The following is a 23,798-nucleotide window of genomic DNA, read 5'->3' as shown; positions in this document are numbered from 1 at the left end:
TCAACCCACATACCAAGTTTCATCGCTTTATACGTCTTTGGTAATGAATTATCGCACTTTTTCCGTTTTTCGAAATTTTCGATATCGAAAAAGTGGTTGCGGTTGTAGTCCGATTTCGTTCATTTCAAATAGCGATCGAGATGAGCGCCCAGGTACTTATATACCAAATTTCATTAAGATACCTCAAAATTTACTGAAGTTATAGTGTTCACGGACAGACGGACAGACGGAAGGACGGACGGACGAGCGGCCATGGCTAAATTAATTTCTTCTTTCATCCAGCTCATTTTGATGTATAAAAATCTATTTCTATATCGATTAGTTTATGCCATTACGAGGTACTGTTATGCGAACAAAATTAATATACTCTGTGACCTCTGCTCAGCTGGGTTAGGTGCAACATCTGTGAGTAGTTAGTATTTTGATTGCCTCAATAGTTAAGCAGAAAACGGCTGCTATCCATTTCAACTATTTTTTTTTAAGCGTAACTATTTATCGGGCAGCTGACAGATATTCGCTTAATGAAGCAAATGGTCCTGTGTGAAATGAAAAAATTTATTATTTCATTAAACAAAATTGTGTTTCGATTAAGTTTCTGTATGAAATCGGTATAGGCTTGAAAATAAATTGAAAAAAATTAAAAGAAATAATAAAACTTTTTATCACATTTCGTTAATTAAATTCTTTTTTTTTATTTTTCGTCCTGAAACGAAAAATGACACTGAAGATGGCACAACGCCGCAACCGGTGTATGTTCTTTTTTTATTTTAGATAATATACGAAAAACCTTCTACAAATTTCGTAGCTCAAACTGTGCAAACAAATCTCAAACACGTTTAAAAAAAATTCGAAAACTCGAAAAAATTTTATGAAAATTTCGTAGGTTTTATTCAGAGTTTTTTTGAGCTTTTTTTAGAATGCAGGTATAAGTTATATGTCTCTCACGATTCACATTGATTTTTAACATTTATTTACCCCGAAATATGTTTTATATATTCTTTCATATAAAAGAAAAAGAGACGTTCGCCCTTCATATGAAAGCAAATGTAATACACACTACCGAAAAAAAATTGCCAAAATCAATGCGAATTTTGGGAGACCTTAAACTTGTTCACTAAAATTGATTGGACTACAAAACTGCGTACTCCGAAAAATTCAGAAAATTCTAAATAAAGATTCGTAAAATTTTATTGAAATTTCGAATTTTTGAAAAAAACTGCTTTGAGTTTGATGTATGTATATATGTACATATGTAGTTTCAGTTACGAAATTAATGGAAGTTTTTTCTTGAAAGATAGAAAATAAAAATAAATTTTTTTCTTTCTTCTCGAATTTTTTTCGTAAAATTTCTATAGTCTTTTAGTGAAATTCATGGAAGCTTTTCTAAAATTAAAAAAAAAAAAAATTATTAGTGATTTTGGGCCAGAGTATGATTTTTATTAATTTTTCCAAAAGGAGCTTTTCGGCCGATAAATAAAAGTTTTTGAGGACACTAAGAACTTCGTGAAACAACATAAAGACAATATAATAATTACAACCGGAGACAAAGGACACAAAATAGTATTAATGTACAAGGTAGACTATAAACAAAAAATGGAACAACTTCTAAGCGACAAAAAACATATACAAAACAATAACAACTGATCCTACATAACAATTAGTACGGAAAAACAACATCATAAATGACATTTACAAGCAGAGAAACATATCTTTAAAATTTAATAAGCAACTTCCTGCACTGCGACTACATCGCCAAGATTGTATGGACTACCCAAAATCCATAAAGAACAAACTCCACTTAGACCGATTTCATCTTCTGTAGGTGCTACAAACTTTCAAAACACGCTGGACAGACCTTAAAAAACATAATATGTGGCACTCTCAATGTCAAAAATTCCCTCCAACTAAAACACAACCTCCAAGTTAACAAAGCGGAAGATGAAATTCTAATATCATTTGATGTAGTTTCCCTCTTCACAAACATTCCCATACTATTAGCCATTCGAACAATAATGAGAAAATGGGAAAAACTAAAAGAACACACTACTTTATCAAATAAACAGTTTCAAACTTGCCTCGAATTCTGCTTGAGGGACAAAAATTATTTTACATACGATGGCAAATTCTACCAACAAGTATACGGAATGCCTATGGGAAACCCCCTATCACCTACAGTAGCAGATATAGTGCTAGACAAAATATTTGACGACAGCATCGCCGGGCTCAAATCCAGGGACATATATATCAAATACATAAATAAGTATGTAGACGATATATTTGCAAAAATTAAAACAAAGGACGTGGAAGAAATTTTAAAAACTTTTAACGCACAACACCCAAAAATCCAATTCACGGTAGAAAAAGAGAAAGAAAATAAATTGGCCTTCCTAGATATGGAAATAATAAAATCGGATAAAAATTTGAAAACGAATTGGTATGCAAAAGCTGTACCATCGTCGCGAATGATTAACTGTCGTTCTAATCAACCATGGATACAAAAAAGAAACACGGCAATCAACTTTATAAAGAAAGTAAGCGACTTAAGTGTTCAGGAGTTCATAACTGAAAATAACCGAAAAATTAAAAATATTTTATACAAAAATGCCTACCCTAATAAATTAATAGACACATGGCTGGCAACAACAAAAACAATCAGCACTAACAATGTAACCAACGATGCAAATTTGAATAATGAAAACAATAAGAGACTATATACAGGTGTAACATACATACCAGGACTAACGGGCAACAAATCAATGGAAAATTTTATGCGAAACAACAACATAACATTAGCACATAAACCAAACCAAACACTAAATAAAATATTTACACAAACAAAAGACAAAATTAACAAGGAACAACAACACGATGTAGTCTACGAAATAAAATGCAACGGAAAGGAAGGAGAAGTGTGCGAAAAAGTTTATATTGGTACAACGAAGAGATCATTGGGCATCCGAATTAGTGAGCACAAATCAGATGCGAAAAATATGAAAACGACTACTGCTATTGCTGAGCACTTAACCAGCAAATGCCATACAGCGGACTTCGATAATGTTAATATTTTAGATATAGAAAGGAGAGAGAGGACGCGACTAACACTCGAAGGGTTACGCATACAACAAAAAATAGGGAAAACGGTAAACTTCAAAGAAGACGTAAATAATATAAACGGCGCATACACAACTGCCATCAAATGCAATGGACGAGGCAATGGACACAGTCGAAAATTTTAATTATGCTAGTTTGTATATGTATGTATGTTGTTGAATGAACGTTTTTGTTAATAAATGTTACAAGTAAAAAGCAAACATTTTATGTTAAAGGTAAACGTTTTATATTAAATGTTACGTCTAAAGACAAAATTGCAGTTCAAATGTTATTGTATTATGTTAAATTTAAGTGAACTGTTGGAAAATATGTTATTGCTTGATGTTAGTTATTATTAACTTTTTAATGTTTGTTTTTTCGTTTTATGTTTTATTAGAATAAACCACACTCCCTGATGATGATGTTATAAAAAACATCGAAACGCGTAGGAGAATAAGAAAAAACAAGGGTTTTTGTCCTTTTATTTATCGGCCGAAACGCTCCTTTTGGAAAAAATAAAAAAAAAATTATTTTCTCGAATTTTCCAGTTTCTTTAAAAACATTTGTGAGATCTCAGCTACGAAATTCTTTCCCTTAAATTATTAAAGATAAAAAATCGTATTGTTTTTTTAATTGTTTTTATTTTTATTTTTTTACAAAAAATTCGTAATGTTTTTTTCATGTTCGCTGCTGTATGCCTGTTTGCCTATTTTTACACAATAAAATTTTAATTCATGTGATTTACAAATTCGGCGAAATAACAGAAAACAATATCAATGCTTTTGTATTTTACATATATGTACATACATCGCATTTCCATTGAAGATTAATGATTGAAATATAATTTGCTAGTTCATTAATTCCATTATAAATTGTAAAAGCCAATGTAATGTTACAAATATAAAAGTAATTTTAAATGAACATAAATTATTTGCTATTTTCTAAATAATTTCATTTGAAATGTTTAAGTAATTAAATTTTAAAATTTGAAAAGCTACATATGAACATATATTTAGATACTCGAAAAAATTAGACCCTATAATGGGCGTGTGATGTTGTGCTAAAGAATTTCTTCATTAACAAATTTTTTTAATAATAAACAAATTTTCTCAAAAGGAGAATGACTTGTTGAATATTCTCTTTGAATAGATAAATATAAGAAACAAATTTTATTACAGCTTTTTTCATTGAATTTTTTTTTTCAGTGTATACAGTCGCCAACAAATAAATGTAACAAGTTTTACTTTGTTTAGAAAGTGAAATCTGCATTTATATAAGTTAAAGCCACTAAACACCAATGCCAGTAAAATATGTATGTAATAATTTTCGTAATGATATCGCAGAAAACAAAACTTAAGTATTTGGGGCAACACGGCGTATGAGCAACATTTGTTTTGCTCTTATCAACACAATGGGCCTCATGCATAAGAAGTGAGCATAGGGACTGGTACAAAAAGTTGTGCAAATTAAAAAAGTGCTAACAGTTTCTATGTTAGTACTTTAACTTATATTAGAATGGAAATACATTCTTATTTCAATGACAGGCAAACAATTTTTATCATTTTCTTCCTTACTGTCGGTATGAATAAACTTTTCTGGAGAGACTCGACAAGAAATTTTGTACAAGGGTTTTGTCCAATTTTTTAGCGACATTATTCGCCACATTCTTCCTACTTATATAATGGTTTTTATCCTTTTTTATAAGTTTTGCTTTCACTACAGCCAAATATAACTCAATTGACCGCAATTGAGGCCGTTTGGGTGGATTCAGGTTTTTCCTAACATATAATTTACATTGTTATTTTCGAATCAATGGGTGACACGAACGTTATGTGCTTTAGCCAAGTGCGGCGAAAATATAGTTGGACCATAATGACGACATAGAAATGGCAGAAGACGTTTTTAAGGCACTCTTTCTCCGTTTCTACGATGATGATTCCCATCGTAAACAATGGCGTGGATTTATGCCCACTTTCAAATAAAACTTGTCAAATCAGAAACTTTTACCAAAACTTTCTATCTGGATGGTATTTTCGAATAAGTCTGAAGACGACAGACTGCAAACAGTACTCGTATAACTGGGTACATAACGTTTTCAGATCCCTTTTCAAATATGTTTCTTCGTCCATAATCACACACAAATTTTTGTTTGCCAATTTGGTGTCATAGATGTTAAAAGCAAGCGAAATGCTTTTTGAGGTCTGTTTTCCACTTCGTTTGAAAACTTTTTTCTTTTTGTACGTTTTAATACTATTTCACTGCTTGGATCGTGTGAGTTACACATGTGTGACTTTGACTAATTTAGCTGCATCTCTTGTCGGCATGGATCGGTTTTCCCAGTTACGGATAGAAAATTATTCTCAAACTGGGTATCTGCTGATCCCTTTAAGCCGCAAATTCTTGGCCTCATCGACTAAGCCAAGATCCTGAAATGCAAAACTGTTCTTCGGACAGTTTCATAGAGTGATGCTATGAGTTTCGTCAATTTTTTTTAACTAACATTGGCATTATTCGTTCAAATGTACAAAATTTATTTACATAGTTCTTCGATCGTGTTAATTTGTCTCGTTTTTGAAGGCTGAACTTCAGAAGCTAAAATTTTTTTTTAGATGTCATGAAATAACAATTCAAAAATAATTTATTTAAAGCGTACTATGTCACTATTATAAAACTCATAGTGAGTTCTAACTTTGTAGAACTCTCTGTACCAATCCTTATGTTCAGACTCACTACACAAACAAGGTACCCAGAAAATGTTTGATTTTAATGCGTGAGGCTCAATGGGTACAAAAACACAAATGAAGATCACATTGATTTACTGTGCTTATTCCTCTTTAACGCATATGAAATTGCCGCCCGGAGACGTTCTTCATTCTATAGTATTCTTGAGTTTATCATAACACTTATTTAATAGACGAAGCGCTGGTAGAGTTGATCTCTATTTCAGATGAGGATTGCCTTTGCTCTTTCTCGTAACAAGACATAGAAAGATTGCGAGAAAAGAAGACAAAGTGAATTTGTTTCGCGCCCCAAGGTGGGCGCCAACGAGGTCGCAAACGAGAAACGTACATCCCTTAATTAACGGTGAGCGGTCTAGATAATTAGTGCGCCCCACATTCGGCGCGATTTTGTGTCGTATGTAAATTTGTGAAAAAACAGGCGTGTCGAAAAGGACAGTATTAAAATTTCTCGAAAGTCGTGCATGACTATATTATCGATGAAGATCGAAGCCATGTTGGTGCGCCCTACATTGGACGTGGTGTTACTATGTTTCAAGTGCTCAGAATCAATACTAGAAGGTGGTTGGTCATAAGCTACAGTATAAGTATCTAACTTCGTAAATGACTAATGCTACGTTTCCACCAAACCCAAACCCCGTGTTTGCCAACTCTTTTGTGCAAAATATCTCTTGGCAGAAATGCAACTTTTGATTTTTGCCTTCGCATTATTGATACCGAAGTTAAAGCGCGTTTTTCGATAGCTTTCGCGATATTTTTAGACATTTTTTACCAGTCTTACGAAACTGGCAAACACGGAGTTTGGGTTTGGTGGAAACGTAGTATAAATTACCGGCCAGGAACATGGTAACTAGTGCGCCCCACTTTGTGTCAATTACACTTTTTGTGGAAGTTCTACAACAGCCAAGTCTTTGGTAAAATATGCAGCCCATTGCCTATTACAATGAGCAGCCACATATCAAGAGCTTCGCGCGAAGTTAATCTATCGGTGAGAGTCAAAGTCACGTCAGTGTGCCCCACATTGGGCGCCAGTTTTATGTGGTATTTAAATTTTTGAAAAAAGAGGCGTTTCGAAAAGGACTATACTTAAAATAAACTGCGAATAGGATTTTCATATGACGGACAATATGAACATTTCTCGAAATTCGTGTACATAGTCGATAATATAGTCGATGAACATCAAAGCCATGTTAGTGCTTGTCGTTCAAGAAAGTTTTGCCCAGAATATATACCAAAAATGGGTTGAATAAAAGAGACAGCATAAACATTTAACCTCATGCATGACTAAATTACCGATGAGGATCATAGTAACTAAAGCGCCTCAGTTTGTGCGCCAATTCCACTTTGTGTGTGAGTTCTAGAACAAAGGAAACAACCTGTTACGAAGGGAAAGCCAAAATGGACTGCGAACACCAGCTTCGTAAAGAATTAGTTTATGGGTAACAATCAAAGCCACATCAGTGCGCCCAACATTAGGAGCTGTTAATTTTTAAAAAGCTGTTTGACTCCTGAAGTTAATTTTAAGCATAATTTTTGGTTGACGAATTTAAGGCGAATTTTAACTGCAATTTTGAGTTATGCATGAATAAATATAAAATAAAGACCAACTGGCAAGCGATTTTCCGAGCAAACTCGCTGGCGGTTAGAGGAAAACTAATGGACGATTGCGAGTTTTGTTACAAATCCAATTATTATATACATTAATCCAGCACTAGCACATAACATAACGAAACTATTTTTTTTTAACTATCCTTTTAAATTAATGTCAGCTATGAGACATTAGTGCAATCCATTAACGCACAGCAAACACAAATCCATATTATAACTGATGGTCACGAACGCATTAATCGCATCAGTGATGACACTAGCAAAAATAACACCAATTGAAACCTAGAACTTTAAGTAACCAACTGTGCTAGTTAACACTAGAACCAAAGTCAACAAACAACACCAACACCAAAAACCAACAGCCATAGAAATAGCAACCAAGCACATCTACGCAGAATAATCAACAAGGCTGTCATGGACGCTTTCTCTCTACAAACACCACATGTGCGTTGTATTACACACACAATGTGTGCACTATGTGGTTCTGTGAGTATGATGAGGTTGCTGTATAAATATATGAGCACATATGGATACAGCATACATCTATACATTGGTCTATTATAGAAAAGGAAAACTTTGAATATTTTATCAATGGAATGAAAAATTGCATTGCATTACATTAGAATGACTAGAACAACAACAAAGCTAATATATATTGGAAAAAGCTTGATCATAATGCTGGAAAACGAGCACTAGGGTAGGAGACAACACTGTGCAAGTACAAAGCCTTTCAAAATAAACTTTTACTTTAGGATTATTAAAAAAAAAAGATTTTTTTTCATTCGATAGTTAAACAAAAAACTTCCATGAATTATTCTAACTGAAATTTTGTAAACCAATCCCAAAAATATTTTCGAAAAAATTTGGAAATACCTACGAAAATTTCTGTAGTTTAAGAAAAAGCTTGATTGAATTCTTTGACCGAAACAATGCCAACCAATCTGAAAAAATTTTTCGAAAAAAAATTCTAAAATTTCAATACATAAAAGAAAAAGTTTTGTAACGGAAATTACAAAAACCAATATCAAAACCGTTTTCGAAAAAATTCAAAAATACGTGAAAATTTTTATTTAGAGTTTTCTGAATTTTTTTTGTATACAGCTTTGTAGCCCAATCGGGAAATGATTTCAGGAAAATTTTAAGAAAATTTCGATAGTTAAAAATATCTCTAAGTTTCTTGTTCAGTTGTTTCAGTTTCGTCATTGAAACTATGCAAACTAATCTCAAACAATTTTTCGAAAAAATTCGAAAATTCGAAAAAATTATTCGAAAATTTCGATGATTCAAGGAAAAATTTCTGACCTCAAAAACATTCTCGAAAAATATTCGAAATTTTTATAATTTTAAAATAAACTTCATGAGTTATACAACTGAAACTATGCACACTAATCGATAAAACTTTTTTCAACAGATGTAAAATTTGTAAAAAAAATTTGGCGATTTGTATTTCTTTTCCATAATCAAAGCGAATTCCAAGAGACCTATTACTTGTACTTTACAAGACTAGAAGTGACTGTGCTATAAAATGGCATACTCAAAACAATTCAGAAAACTCAAAATAAAAAATTTGAAATTTAAAAAAAAAAGTTCTCGAATTATTTCTCTGAAAACATTTTGGAAATGGTTATTGTAAGTCTACCTAAAAACTGCGGGGCGATTTTTTTATAAATATCGAAAATTAAAAAAGAAGAACTTAATTGATGAAATTTGATAAAAATTTGATTTTATTAAAATACTAGCAGACCCGGCAGACGTTGTTCTGCCCTAAATTTGGTCTATCTGCATACATCTTAATAAGCGTTTTCCGTCAAACTCTGCCTCCCCCTCTTATATTTTCATTAATCCTTTTATTCACTCCTCCCACCGGCTTTTTCAATTCATCTATCTCTACTTCGTCTCACTCTATCTCTTTCTCAGTCTCCTTCTCCTTCCCTCTTTTCTCTTCTCTCAAATTCTTCTTATTCTTCTTCATCCCTTATTGCCTGTCCCAGAGGGTGATATGTATTTTGTTCCAGTCCTATTCCGAGTCCCAGTCCAACTCCGAGTCTCAGCCCCAGTCTCTGATCTAGTTCCGGAAAGAAGGATCGTAAATACTAATACAGGCAAATTCATACACCAAACTTCAGGCAAATCGAATAGGACGTACATATGTATATAGATATGTGGGAATTATTAATCTTTATTTCGGCTTCTCATACTTATTTATCAGTTTTTCCAGGTTGATGCGACTAAATATGACAATAGAAATTACTTTAAAGCTCTCAGCAAAAGCTTTCATTTGATATCCATATTAGACACACATTGTAGGGTGTCCGGGTCCACGTTTTGGCCTATATCTCGAGACCCTAGTCACCAATAGGTATGAAAACTACCCAGTAGTAAAGCACTCATCAACAGCTTTCATTTAATATCCATATTGTATAAACATTGTCTCGGAGTATCCGGGTCCACGTTTTGGTCTATATCTCGAGACCCAAGTCACCCAGCGGTACAAAAAATAATCTGTAGTAAAGCACACCTCAGCAGCTTCAATTTGATACCCATAATGTAAAAACACACCCTATTGTTATCCTGATCCACGTTTTTGCCTATATCTCGAGACCCTAGTCACCCACGGGTACGAAAAATACCCAGTATCAAAGTACTCATAAACAGCTTCCATTTGATACCAACATTGTACAAACACATGCCAGGATTACCCAGGTCCACGTTTTGATCTCAAGACCCTAGCCAGAACGGGCAAAAAGTATCCTATGTCCGTTCCCTGGTTCTAAGCTACCTCTCTACCAATTTTCAGCCAAATCGGTTCATCCGTTCTTGAGTTATGCGTAGTGTAACTAACACGACTTTCTTTTATATATATAGATTAAATAACAGTTAAAATTTAGATTTTTTATAGAAATCTTAGAGATTACTTTGTTCACAAAAAAAAAAAAAAACAAAACAGATAAATTAATATTTTTTTTAATATTTGCTAAAATTTTCATGATTAGATCGATTTTTTCCCTTTCACAAGTAAAACAGTTACACGTTGGTTTTTTGAGTCAATTTTATTAACAGAAATTTTCACATTTCACATTATCGTTGATCAAATTTCGTTAGTTTTGATAAAAAAGTTCATTTGTTTTTTGCGATTTTAGTCAGATTATTAAAAGAATAGAAAAACGGAGTGTTTTCTTATACGCGTTTGAGTGCTATTTGCACCTTCTTCAGGTGGTCTTCAATATTTATTGTAATTGTTTTGTTTCCCCAAAGAAGATTCCTTGAAGAAGGCACCAAATTGCACCGAAACGTGTAGCACGAACTTAATGTTTTGCTTTTTAATAATCGGCATAAAGGCTTACAAATTACTTATATAAAAAGCGTTTGTCACACAGTGTAACGTTACAATACATTTGCAATCACCATCAACAGTGAAAAAGTATGATGTATGTAGAAAATGTTGCAACAGCAATTGGTTCAATGCGATAATGCAAATGAGTTGCAGATTATGCAGCTAATAGTTATAGACTTTGCAACAGATATATGGCTGGTTTTACCAAGGCACGCATATGTGTACGTGGGTGCTTTTGTGTATGTATGAATGCAACACACATGCATGTTGCCGTCACTGCCTTTGCTACACCGCTGCACTTGTTGACCATAAGCCCAACGTCCAGATATAAATTTAAAACAACGCAAACAACTCATTTGCATAAAGGAAAGCAGGCAATAACACTCCCAGTAGCCTGCATCAAACATGATGATGATGATGCATCTATCTAATATATTCTATGTGGGTAACTAACAACACATACTAATGCAAAAGCACATTGTAATGCATTGGTGTTGGAGAGGCATACGAATATGTAAAATGCAATCGATAAGCCAGTGGCAAATGCACAAAGGCTAAATGAGTTTTTTCTATGTATTCCATATGCAAACTTGTTGCTTTTATTGTTGTAGCTGCATACTTTCATACAACTACTGCATATTAACAGTAATTTTTAGTCTTTTGAGGCATTTCAGTAATATTGCGCGCGTCCAAGAATTGATCATGAAATCGGCTGAAAGAGTGCTTAATATGTATGTGCGTGTGTGTGTGCGCAAATCACGAAGCAATATTTTGCATGCACATACTGTGGTTTATGCTCAAGAGCAAATATTTGCTACTTTGGCAGCAAATCTTTTGGGAGCTAGTTGAAAAAAAGCACACAGAAAATAAGAATGCTCGAAAAACATTCGGTGTTTTCATATAAATAAGTGGTGAACTTAATCAAGTTTTAAGTCCATTACTTAGTCCGTTTCGATGAGAGAGGCAACAGCGAAAAACTCCTGTAAGAACGAAAACGGCGACCTGTAACTGATGTCCAGTAAGTACTTAGATTATGGAGGGTACACTTCCCTGCTCTCCTAAATGGAGACAGCGATTTACCGCATAGGGATGACTAACCCGATCCCGCAATCGATGATGATGGAATAAATGTCCCGCCACCCGAATATGACGAAATCTGAACAGCAATAACCAGATTGAAAAACTAGAAGGACGTGGGTGCTGATGTATTGCCTGCGGAGCTATTCAAATACGGCGGCGAAGAGTTGGTAGGGCGCATGCATCAGCTTCTTCGCAAAATATGGGCGGACGAGTGCATGCCCGACGATTGGAATCTAAGTGTTCTTTGCCGAGTCTACACCAAAGGGGATACTGCAAAATGCACCAACTATCGTGGAATCAGCCTTCTCAATATCGCATATAAGGTCCTTTCAAGTGTATTGTGCGAAAGATTGATGCCCACCGTGAACCGGCTGATTGGACCTTATCAGTGCGGCTTCAGACCTGGTAAATCTACCATCGACCAGATTTTTACAATGCGCCAAATCTTGGAAAATCCCGTGAAAAGAGAATCGACACACATCACCTCTTCGTCGACTTTAAAGCCGCCTTCGACAGCACGAAAAGGAGCTGCCTATATGCCGCTATGTCTGAATTTGGTTTCCCCGCAAAACTTATACGGCTGTGCAAAATGACGTTGAGCAACACCATCAGCTCAGTCAGAATTGGGAAGGACCTCTCCGAGCCGTTCGAAACTAAACGAGGTTTCAGACAGGGTGACCGGCTATCGTGCGATTTCTTTAATTTGATGCTGGAGAAAATTATACTAGCTGCAGAACTTAACCGCACTGGAACAATATACTACAAAAGCGTGCAATTACTGGCATATGCTGATGACATTGATATCTTCGGCCTCTGAATCAGCTCTGAAATACAGCGAAGAATCACTCTTGCTAATAAATGCTACTTTGGACTAGGTAGGCAATTGAAAAGTAAAGTCCTCTCTCGGAAAACGAAAATCAGTAAAGTGCTCTCTCGGAAAACGAAAATCATACTCTACAAGTCACTTATCGTACCCGTCCTGCTAAATGGGGCAGAAGCATGGACCATGACAACAGCAGATGAAGCGGCTTTGGGAGTGTTCGAGAGAAAAGTTCTTCGAAAGATTTATGGACCTAAACGCGTTGGCGATGGCGAGTACCGAAGAAGATTTAACGATGAGCTGTACGAACTATACGCAGACATCAACATAGTCCAGCGAATCAAAATGCAGCGGCTACGCTAGCTCGGCCATGTTATGCGGAGCGTTATGGCCACCGCTGGAAGGACCAGGTGGAAAACGATTTAAACTCCCTTGGTGTGACCAATTGGGGCCGGTTAGTAGAGAGAAGGAGCGACTGGCGCGCCTTAGTGGTTGGCCATAACCGTTTAAACGGTTAAGCGCCAATTAAATAAATAAAACAGTGAAAACACCACCTGCTCGGCAACATCCTTATTCATAATCTGCAGCCGTTTTTAATCTACCGCTCTATATAGTGCTTTGATTGGCTCAAAACTTTGCAAGCCCACTTTCTTTAGCCTGAAAGCATGCAAAAAAGATCTGCCGTGAAATCCGAAAATTTTGAGGAAATACGTCCTCAATTTTAGTTTTAACCGAACTCGAAAGCGCAATCCGTCATCGAATTCGTATTCGTCGAGAAGTTTCTCTAAATGGCTCTACAGCATTCGGCAAAGTTGACTCGTCCATTAATTAGTCAAAATTGGCAACGAAAGTTCATTTGCTTTAAAGTTTTCAAATAATACATAGACGAAATTCGTCATGAAACTTTGATTCACTGTTCAATTTGTAAACGGACTTCGATTAGTCTTCAATCAAAATTCGCTAGTGAATTTTCAGTTAAAATTCGATAACGAAATTCGTCACCGAATTTTGATTTGCTTAAAATTTGCTCCTTCAATACTTTCACTCTCCAGAAAATTTTAGTCCAATTTCCATTAAATTTCGTTTTTAAGTTCTCATAGCGAAAATCGTCATCAAATGAGTGCCTAAACATTTTTCGAAGCAAGCAAAATTTCATTTCGGACTCATTTCCATGGTACGCTAAATTCGCGCGCCAATTCGTTTCCGATAAAAAAAATTCGCTGAAGTTTTGCCAGTGAAATCTTGATTTAAAGATTCCCGTCAGCTTTGGGTACACCTAAAAATTAGTTTGCGAATTTCGTTCTGTAATCGCCTTTCAAGTATTCGACATCACTTTATCGTCATTTTTACCATCATCAGTATTATCATTAACATCGTCATTATCTCACCATTCTAACCACCGCATTCATATCACTTTTTTGTACTGGCCCTTCTATTTTTTTGACCATTTTCCGATTTATATCGGATTATTTCGGTACTATTTAAGGGTCTCTTGTTGGTTTATTTCGGTATTGGACCACTTCGGGTTAGTTTCCAAGGCAAGCGAAATTCGCTAGTAAATTCGTTTACAAAAAAAAAAATGTCTAAAGATTCGACTGCGATTTCACATTCGCTTTAAAAACTCCATTTTACCTTCGAGTTCGCCTGAAAATTCCTGCTAGCAGCGCCTAAAAGTATGCTACCACTATAATGATAAAGTAAATGCTATAAATATGACCTTCCAACTTGGGTTAAATATCATACATTTTTCAATATTATACTGTTTTCACACAGACGGCTTATTGAATAATAAAGGCAGTTTTCTACATTAAGACGCTTATTGAGCTCAATCTTCCCTACAAAATTCGAATCTATAATTATTTCATTAGTAGCTAATCGAATGCCTAATTAAGTCAAAAGCACAATGCAACTCTGTTGGCAGCCTTCCGCTTCTTAGTTTTTGGTGTGTTCAGTGCTTAAAAATGTCATTTGTCAAAGTAAATGTCATTGTATGCATGGCGGAACGATACAAGGTGGCCGCATCGAACAGCTGATTATAACCTTTTTTATTTGATTTGATACATCAACTACCGGCGCAGTACGATTTTGACATTTGTCCATCGAATTTACAAGTACATGGAATTTTTTTTGTTTGTAGGTATGTCACCATGCTCCCACCTTGTATCGTTCCGCCATGATTGTCTGTCTCATCCTTCATACTAATCGAGCAGTTACTTCTGTGTGAAAGCAAAAAATTTACGATTTCATTAGAAGGTGAAATGAGATCATTAAGTTTCTGTGTGAAAACAGTATTACGCTTTTCGAAACTAATTTTTGCAGAAGTCTTCAAAAGATCGAAAAATTCGATTCAGCGTACTCTTAATTGTTGTAGTACCCATTAGCTATTTCTAAAATTTAATAAATATATTTTGTATGCGAATATTTTACTTAATTAATTTTAAATTTCTTCTTCACTTTAAACCACTCTTTAATTTGAAATTTTTTGAAAATAACAAACAAGAACAGAAGTGACAAAAAATCCGTTCAAGATTAATGAATGCTGTAATTCGCGCGCAAAGCAACGTCCTTCCCACTCCTGTCCAACATAATTTAGCATTGACACACTTCAACACCCAGCGCATTGCATAACCCTTTACAAAACCCTGAAACCACAAAAACCTCATCCCCCTGTGAAAGAGTGGAGTATTTGTCAAACACTGAATTTGTCAAATGTTGACACTTTATCACGTAAAACCAAAGCAATGTGTGGTTGGGAAGAAGATGAATGCGTGGACAGGAGAATCACGAGTATTTCTTTTAACACCATAAAATAGTTGAGCGCCCAAATAAAATATAATAACAACAAATGTAACTGTAGTAAAATGCAATTTTGCTGCATGAGCGAATGTTATGTTGGTGTGTATACATATATACCTGTGGTGTGTATGTGTGTGTGCTGCTTGTTTTGTTTGGTACTTTTTAGCTTTTCATGTCGCTTTTCATGTCGCTTTTCGTTAGTTGTTGTTGCTGTTGTTGCTGATGACACCATATGTAAAGAGATACTATTTGCTAAGCGAAAATACGTGTCCTCATTAGTTAATACGCAAAATTTTCACATTTCACATTATCGTTGATCAAATTTCATTAGTTTTGATAAAAACTTCATTTGCGTTGAGTGGTTGAAAAAACAGAAGATAGCGCAGTTTTAGAAGGAAAATCAAATAAAATTAAAGTAGGGAGAGGTAATGAGGGAAGAAGCGAATGACATAGGAGAAGCAATACAGTCACAAAAACTAAGAGGACGACAAAAATGAGGGTGATAGAAGGAGAACCTGTGATGTAGGAAGATTGAAGGAGGTATACTGAAATAAAAGAGTCTACCTAAGGGCTGATCTACGTATATGGCACAAAACGAAACGACCAGAAGCTTCAACAGTTAAAATAGCCGTCATAAGTACTATATACAAATAGGGCTGGACTAGTTTGGTAGTAATTCGGAGTTAAACTACAACCTCAAGCGGTTGGTATGGATGAACTAAAGTCACGATGAGGCACCTCCAAAACATAAAAAAAGCTAAAATTTTCGCAGGCACACCGTAACCATTAACCATTACCAAACCCGTAAACATAACCGCAAAAATAAACATAATCTTTACTATCACCGTAAATACTACCATAACCTTGAACGTAACAGTTGGACCATAACTTTCATCGAGTCCGTAATATAATCCTTAAATGTATCAAATCAGTCTAAAATCCCTAAAAAAAAACAAATGTAAACCGCGATAACCTCCGAAGAGTAGTACTTAGTATCCTCAGCTTACAGCTATATAAATCTTATTGGAACCAATCACATGTTCCTTCTTTCTCAACGCCATATTTCATTGCTGCCAAATTCGTATGTTGATAGGAATACTTTTTCTCTTCCATCTTTCTTTTAACTTTCTATTCCTTTCACTGTATTTTTCATTTGCTAACATTTTGCTTCTCATACCCTTACTTAAATTGGCGTTGAAGGTGGCACAACATTTCATTTAATTTCGTTTCTCCTTCCAATTCTATTACCATTTTCCGAATTTCCTTATTACGATTTGCTCTAAGTGTTTCTCATGAAGCGTAGCTTTTCTGTTATGGGCTAGGTTGAGGTGGCTGCCCGAGGGCACACTTAGGCCAGTAGTATTAGGCACGTTGTTATACCACGAAAATACACCGTTACTGTTCCTCTTCGAACCATTTCGAGGACCTGATAAAAGTTACCAGGTCCTTGACGTCATGCCCCACAACCTGACTCAGATTATCTAGAAATGTAGCACCCAGAAAGCGCTGCCGTGGTCCGCTTAGTGCCGGGCAGTTGCAGATTAGGTGACCCACCGTTTCCTCCTCCGCATCTTCTTTACAAATCCTGCAGCATCGACGATAAGGCACTCCTAACCTTTCTGCATGCCTACCTATAACCTAGCTACCTACCAGTTAGCGCCCCCACAACTGTGTAAATTGTATCCCTACTTAAGCTGTACACGTGGCGGAATCTTTTAGGATCACATTTAGGCCAGGTTTCCTTCCATATTCGACACCGTGCTGTTTGTAGCCATTTTTCGTCGGCTTGACGGTGGATGTGTTATTTTAGCTTGCATGTGGACTGGGGCATTCCTAAGCGTTCTTGTCCGTGAAGAATATGCCTGGTTGTACCATGCCTAGCGAGTTCATCTGCAATGAGGTTTCCCTCGATGTCTCTTTGTCCAGGGACCCATGTGAGGTATACACGGCTCTATTGGGCCATCATTTCAAGAGATCGGCGACAGTTTAGTGCTAGTTCAGAACTGAACGAGTAGGAACCAAGAGATTTTATGGCAGTTTGGCTGTCGCTGAAAATAAAGATTTCTTTGGCAACAGTACGTGTCCCTATCCTAGATGCTGCTTCCATTATGGCTGAAACTTCTGCCTGGAATACACTGCAGTGGCTGGGTAGTCTGTTGGAGAGCTGGAGGTCAAGTTTCTTTGAGTATACTCTACCGTTTAGCTTGGAGCCGTCCCTATTTACTGGTATAACCTTTCTTAATTTTATGCCAGTGATTCCGGCTTCGCGATAGTAAAAATGATCCAAAACGTCTTCTTTCGAAACAGTCTATGACTCCCAGCTATACTAAGTGGAGCTTTAAGAGTACACTAATTAAATGTAGGAGAGAGAACTGTATATTTCAATTGCCTACTCAGACCAAAGTAGCACTTGTTGGCAAGAGTGATTCTCTGATATTGTCTGTTAACGCTGGTTCCCAGGTAGACGGAGCACTTTAAAGTTACAAGTTTTTATCGGTCAACAGTGGCGTGAAGAAACAAGAATGTGAAAAGTTGCCACTTCTATTTTTGTGAACACTGTTGTACCTACCAATTTCGCAATCCAATAAAAATTGCATGCACGCATATCACATACTCAAAATTATTCTATAAAAATTATTTGACGAACGTGCCACTCTAAATATAAATGAGTTTATATTAGATATAATGAGTTATGCCGCCAATAGAATCGCAACAGACGCATAAGTCAAAAAAGTTAAATGACAGCAAGAAATGGTGTCAATTACTGGCATTCAATGTTACTAAAATACAAAATGTTTAGATATATTTGGTTTTAGTGGCAGTGGCATTTTGTATTTAAATTTGTTATTGATCTGTTGTGGTTCTTTATAGTAAATTATGTATTTAATATGTTCGGCATGTGTGAAAATAAGTCAAATATGTATCGATGCAAATAATGCACTTGTCTGAAATACATGATGATGCACCCTACAGCAGCGAATACGAAAATGAGAGTAGCATTTTTTTTATTAAATTTCGTCAGTTACGTTGTTTTTATACCTTTCGTGAACATGAAATGGTATATTAACTTTGGCCCGATGTTTGTAACGTTGAGAAATATAGAAGATAGACTCACCATTAAGTAAACCGAATTGATCAGGGCGACGAACTGAGTTGATATAGCCATGTCCGTCTGTCCGTCCGTCTGTCTGTTTGAACGCAAACTAGTCCCTCAAATTTTGAGATATCTCAAGGAAAAGGATGTATTTTTGTATTATATTAGACATTTGTCGGATCCGATAGAATCGGACCACTATAACACATATCTCCCATACAACCGATCGTACAGATAAGTCGATTTTGGTCATTCCTGCCGCAATTTAGAAAGTATAAAGGTGAAACTCGGTGATATATATTCTAATATATCATAGAAGTATGCTGAAAAAATTACTTTGATCGGAGCTATATATAGTTATATCCCATACAACCGATCGTTCAGACAGAAAATTTTTGGCCATTTCTCCCTTAATTTAGAAAGCATAAACGTGAAAGTCGGTGATATATATTTTAATATATCATAGATTTCTTGAAAAAATCACTTTGATTGGAGGTATATGTATATAGTATATACCTATCCCATACAACAGCTCGATTTTTGGCCATTTCTGCCTTAGTTTCCAATATAAAAACGTGAAACTTGGTGATATATATTTTAATATATCATAGAAGATTTCCTGTAAAAATCATTTCAATCGGAGCTATATGTAATATATATCCCATACAACCGATCGTTCAGATAAGGGGGTTTTTTGCCATTTTTTTACATTTATCTTAAAATCGTTTAGGTATGTACATCTTTTCACTATATATTTCTTATCTTATATAGCGCATTATTTGGAGATTACGAATGGGATAAGATTATTGTTCAGCCTGTTACGTACCTTCGGTTGACTGTTTGTGGCCTTCGGATGAACGCCATGTGGCGTTCCCTGTTCGGATATAGCTATCTTGGAGGACGCCGCCTCCATATCGTCGCTATGGCGTAAGTTGCCACTAAATCAATAATATTTGCCTATGTGTCGTGGAGACCGTCTCCGCCACACTTTCACTTCCATTAAAACAAAGCAAGAATTGAATTTAAATTTGCTTTTTAATGATTACTTTATTTTTAAAGTACTTGGAAAAAGTCTCTATGAAAAATAGTACTACGTTTGTCAAAGCTGCCGAAAATTATATTAATGGCTGTGAAACATGAAAATGTCGATGTCACTCTTGCCAATCGTTTTTCATGTTTCACCCCACATATATGTGGTTCACTGTTACACACTACATTACAATATCTCATGACCTATTATGTTTATATTTTATTCTTGCTGTTTTAATATTCACAATTAAATATCATTGTGAGTAACAATGTTGAGATGTTGCCAGATGATTATTAAAAAGTTAATTTGGGGGATTTTATCCTCACAAGCCCCATTCATGAAAGGTATGAAGTCTTCGACACAGCTGAAGACAGTACCGTCCTTACTTGTTTTTTTTTTTTTTGTATTCGATAATTTTAGAAAAAATTCTATGAAATTTGTAACTTAAGTAATGCAGAACAATATGAAAAACGTGTTCAAAAAACTTCGAAAATTCGAACAAATTTTGCGAAAATTCTCAGTTTCTGAGTTTGCAGTTTTTGTGCAAATTATAGTTCTCTCGAAACTCGCATTGATTTTTGACTTTTTTTCGAATTGTTTTTAAGATTTTCTTCCCTATAAAAATAGTTCGTACGTATCAAGGAAAGTTTAAAGCACCATTACAAAAAATATTTGTCAAAAATCAATACGAATTTCGCGGACCTATAAATTGTACTTTGTCACGCGTAAACTGATTGGGCTACAAAATGGCATACTCAAAAATATTCCGAAAACTGTAAGTGAAAAGTTTGAAATTTTCGTAAAACTGTATGGTATTTTCGAATTTTTTCGAAAACTTTTTTGGGATTGGTTTGAATAGTTTCAATTAAAAAATTCATAGTAATTGTCTCTTATATTATCGAAAAAAAAAAAAATAAATAAATTGACTAAATTCGATCAATATTTTTGATATTTTCGGGCTCGCTATTGCATTTATCCATGTCGCTGATATTCGTGAAATTTGGACATATTTTTTTTAATGTATATCTTCCAGGTAATCGCAGGACATACATAAGACTTTGAAATTAGACTTTGTTGGTGTGAAGCGAAGGAGCTACTGGCGCGCCTTGTTGGACGTGCAAGCCGTTTAAACGGTTAAGCGCCAATTAAGTAAGTAAGTAATCTTTCAGGTAATCGCAGCACATAAGACCTTGAAAATAAAATTTGTTCTACGTGTTCCATTTTATCGAACTGGTGGAATTGCTTTATTGGGCTTCTAGTTTCGCAAAAATTTTAAGCAAATTTTATATAAAATATCTTAACTACTTAAAACATATAAAAAGTTAAATTAAGACCAAAAACTAATAAAGCGATATAATAAAAAAGCATCTTACTTGATTTTGACTCAAAGCTAGTGCGAGCACGTCATCACTTACCTAGAAATAAAAGAAAACAGAAAAATAATTACTTAGATGTGACAAGGCTTCGTTATTGTGAGAATGTGAGCTTAAAATATATAACTAAGTAAATAAACTAAATAAAAAAAAAAATATATACTTATAAAACTTAGGTCAAAAGCGTTAATGGAAAAAGAGTTATAAAAAAGCATATGTATACATAGGCGGTTATAGCTTGTGACCACAGATATCTAAAAAAGCAAGCAAGAGTAGTAAATAACTGTACAAGAACACAAGTCTCACCCCTATGGCTTACATTTTCTTGACATATGTCATTAGAAAAATAATAAAAGTCAAAGTCCAAATGCTAGAAATCCAAACATCACGACCCCAGCGTCGCCTAGCGTCAGTGTCAATGCATTGCAATACTAGCGCTATTAAGCGAATAATAGGTCGGCCCACCGATTTCATAAAATTCCTAGCGAAATAATGGTTCTATGATTCAAAATTAAGCCAGCTAGTTGACGCTGGAGTCAGACTCCTTGAAGAAGATGATGCAGCATTAAAACGCGTAGTAAAGTGAAAAACAAACAAGTTAATATACTGGTCCAAAATCAAGCAGCTAAAACAATTCATTTTGGTTCTTATAATAGTAAGCCCTATTATGGTTTTCGATACTAACAAAGCTAACATTGATATCGAAGAATAAATCGAAGATATTAAATGTGTCACTCCTAATAGAATTTGGCATATCGAGGATTGCGGAAAAAATATAGACAAAACAATAGCCGTGTTTTTTAACACGCGCGTATACGTTTCGTTTGCGCGTGTTAAAAAACGCCTATCTTCGCTTAGATAATGCTTAGGAGACCCATCTAGCGGCTGTGGTAAAACAACTAGCTACAGCAACAGGGTGTATCGAAAAGCGGAGACGCAACGCTCTGATGGCCATAGGGTATAACATATAGCTGAATCAGTTGCGATGAATTGTGGACACACATATAATACATAGAATTAGTGTACAGGGTGAAACAAAGACACATATTTCAGTTACATCTGAGTATAATGCGTATTGAAATTTAGTAGGACAAAATTTATGCGCAGCAATTTCAGAGGTGTATTTATAGTTTGTCTCTTAGCAGTCAATATAAAGTTTAAGCGTAAACGGATATACGCGTGTTAAAAAACACGGCTAATATTCAGGTAGCTCGATACCCCAACAAAGCAAATTCCCGATAAGATACAATCGAGGAAATTTTGCAGTAATAAACTAACTCACTCCGAAGGGTTAAAGTACCATTATTTTTTTTTTTCAATTAAACTTCAAATTTTGAGATAAGTATTGGGTTTTCGTTCCCGGATTTTGTCGAAATGTGGTTCCGTCTTGACCAGGGTGGATTCAGAGAGGAGTTTCAGCAATTTTAGACATTTGTTAATGGATTAGGGCTTATCGACTTCGCCGATGGCCGAAACACGGTCATACTTAGCTTAAGAAGCACTTGGTATGATAAATAATCCACGTGGCCACCACGTGGCTGCCTAAAGCCGCAGATCTTGAGCTTCTAGCCAACAGAGTAGCTGCCGATTATACCAAAAAATTCGTCAAACGAGGCAAGTTCTTAATCCCGTGCTGTATCCCATAAAAATGGCGAACTGGTAAATTCATTTTAAAAAGGACGAAGACAGTTAAACCCTCTGGGAAGATGTTGACAAAAACTTGGACACTGGTTTGGTGCGTTGTGTTGTATATTCATATTTCACAATAAAGTTGCGAATAAGGCACACATCTATTTTGAAATTTCTTCAGGAGAGTTGAATACGTCCTCATCGAAACATTTACGGCTCGTTATTGCAAAGACTGACGTGGTAGTATTCGAGAGAAAAGTTCAACGAAATATTTGTACAGAATTGTTGTTGCTATTATCGGCCTACTGATGAAGGAACTCGAGCTCAAGGCCTATAACAATAATTTTTATGATAATAGTTGTTTTTTTTTTTAGTTTTTTGAACCAGGAATCCATGTGTACCGAAGTAAGTTTAGTAGTGTCAGCTGTGCGAGCTTTACAAACACATCAACATACTCTTACCAGACGTTACGCTAACTAGACCAAATTATTGGAAAGAAGGAAGATCGTCGAAAGAAGATGATATTCTCAGCGACACCTGCCCATGGTGAGACTCTTCCGATTTCCATTCGTGGATCCGACCATGTCTTGATTAAGATGGGTTAGTTATGCAACACACTAAATTTCGTTTTTATTATCAGCTGAACTAACGCAGCATAGAACACAAGAAAACAGTTCGTGCATTAGGTAGTAGATCATCCAGACAGCGCTTATAGCTTCAGCGATTCCTGGCTATAGTTATACTAACATATTCGAAACCACTCACGACTCCTCATCAGATTATTCATGGCTTGCTATTTAGGAACCGCTGAAAATAGTCAGCAACAAAATAGCAAGATTGGTAGCCTTATTGTAAGCTAGTGGCATTAGATGTAAAACGATAACGACTAGACGGTCTGACGAGTAATCGTTGAAGGTTTTGATAATGCCCTGTATATATCCAGCATGTTGTTGTTATAACAGAACTGCACTCTGTTTAATCTACCCATCTAATAATGGAAAAAGAACGTACCGCATTATACTAAAATAACAGAAATTGGTCACCGTGCTGTGGTGTTAGCATGCTTCGCCTACCACACCAAAGATTCTGAGTTCAAGTCCCGGGAAAAGGAACATGAAAAATTTAGAAACAATTAGTAAACGTTTTTCTTAGCGTGGTCGCCCCCTCTGCAGTGATTCGTCAAATACAGTGAATGTATTTCTGCCC

At 35.4% G+C, this 23,798-nt stretch overlaps 1 protein-coding gene across 6 annotated transcripts in view; it reads right to left on the bottom strand.

The window, feature by feature from the left end:
* pum (pumilio) overlaps positions 1 to 23,798 on the bottom strand; it is a 631,542-nt gene that overhangs the window by 158,317 nt on the left and 449,427 nt on the right. For 5 of the 6 annotated variants that reach the window (XM_067757886.1, XM_067757898.1, XM_067757890.1 and 2 more), the window contains one exon: positions 20,964 to 21,005. The exons of the other annotated variant lie outside the window; for it this stretch is intronic. In XM_067757886.1, coding sequence (XP_067613987.1) covers positions 20,964 to 21,005 — 42 coding nt within the window. The remainder of the gene's footprint in view (positions 1 to 20,963; positions 21,006 to 23,798) is intronic. 6 annotated transcript variants of the gene reach the window in all.

This window comes from Eurosta solidaginis, chromosome 1, assembly GCF_040869045.1.
Source record: "Eurosta solidaginis isolate ZX-2024a chromosome 1, ASM4086904v1, whole genome shotgun sequence".
Lineage (NCBI taxonomy): Eukaryota > Metazoa > Arthropoda > Insecta > Diptera > Tephritidae > Eurosta > Eurosta solidaginis.
The sequence above is the reverse complement of the archived record's forward strand: the minus strand, read 5'-3'. Positions and strand labels throughout refer to the sequence as shown.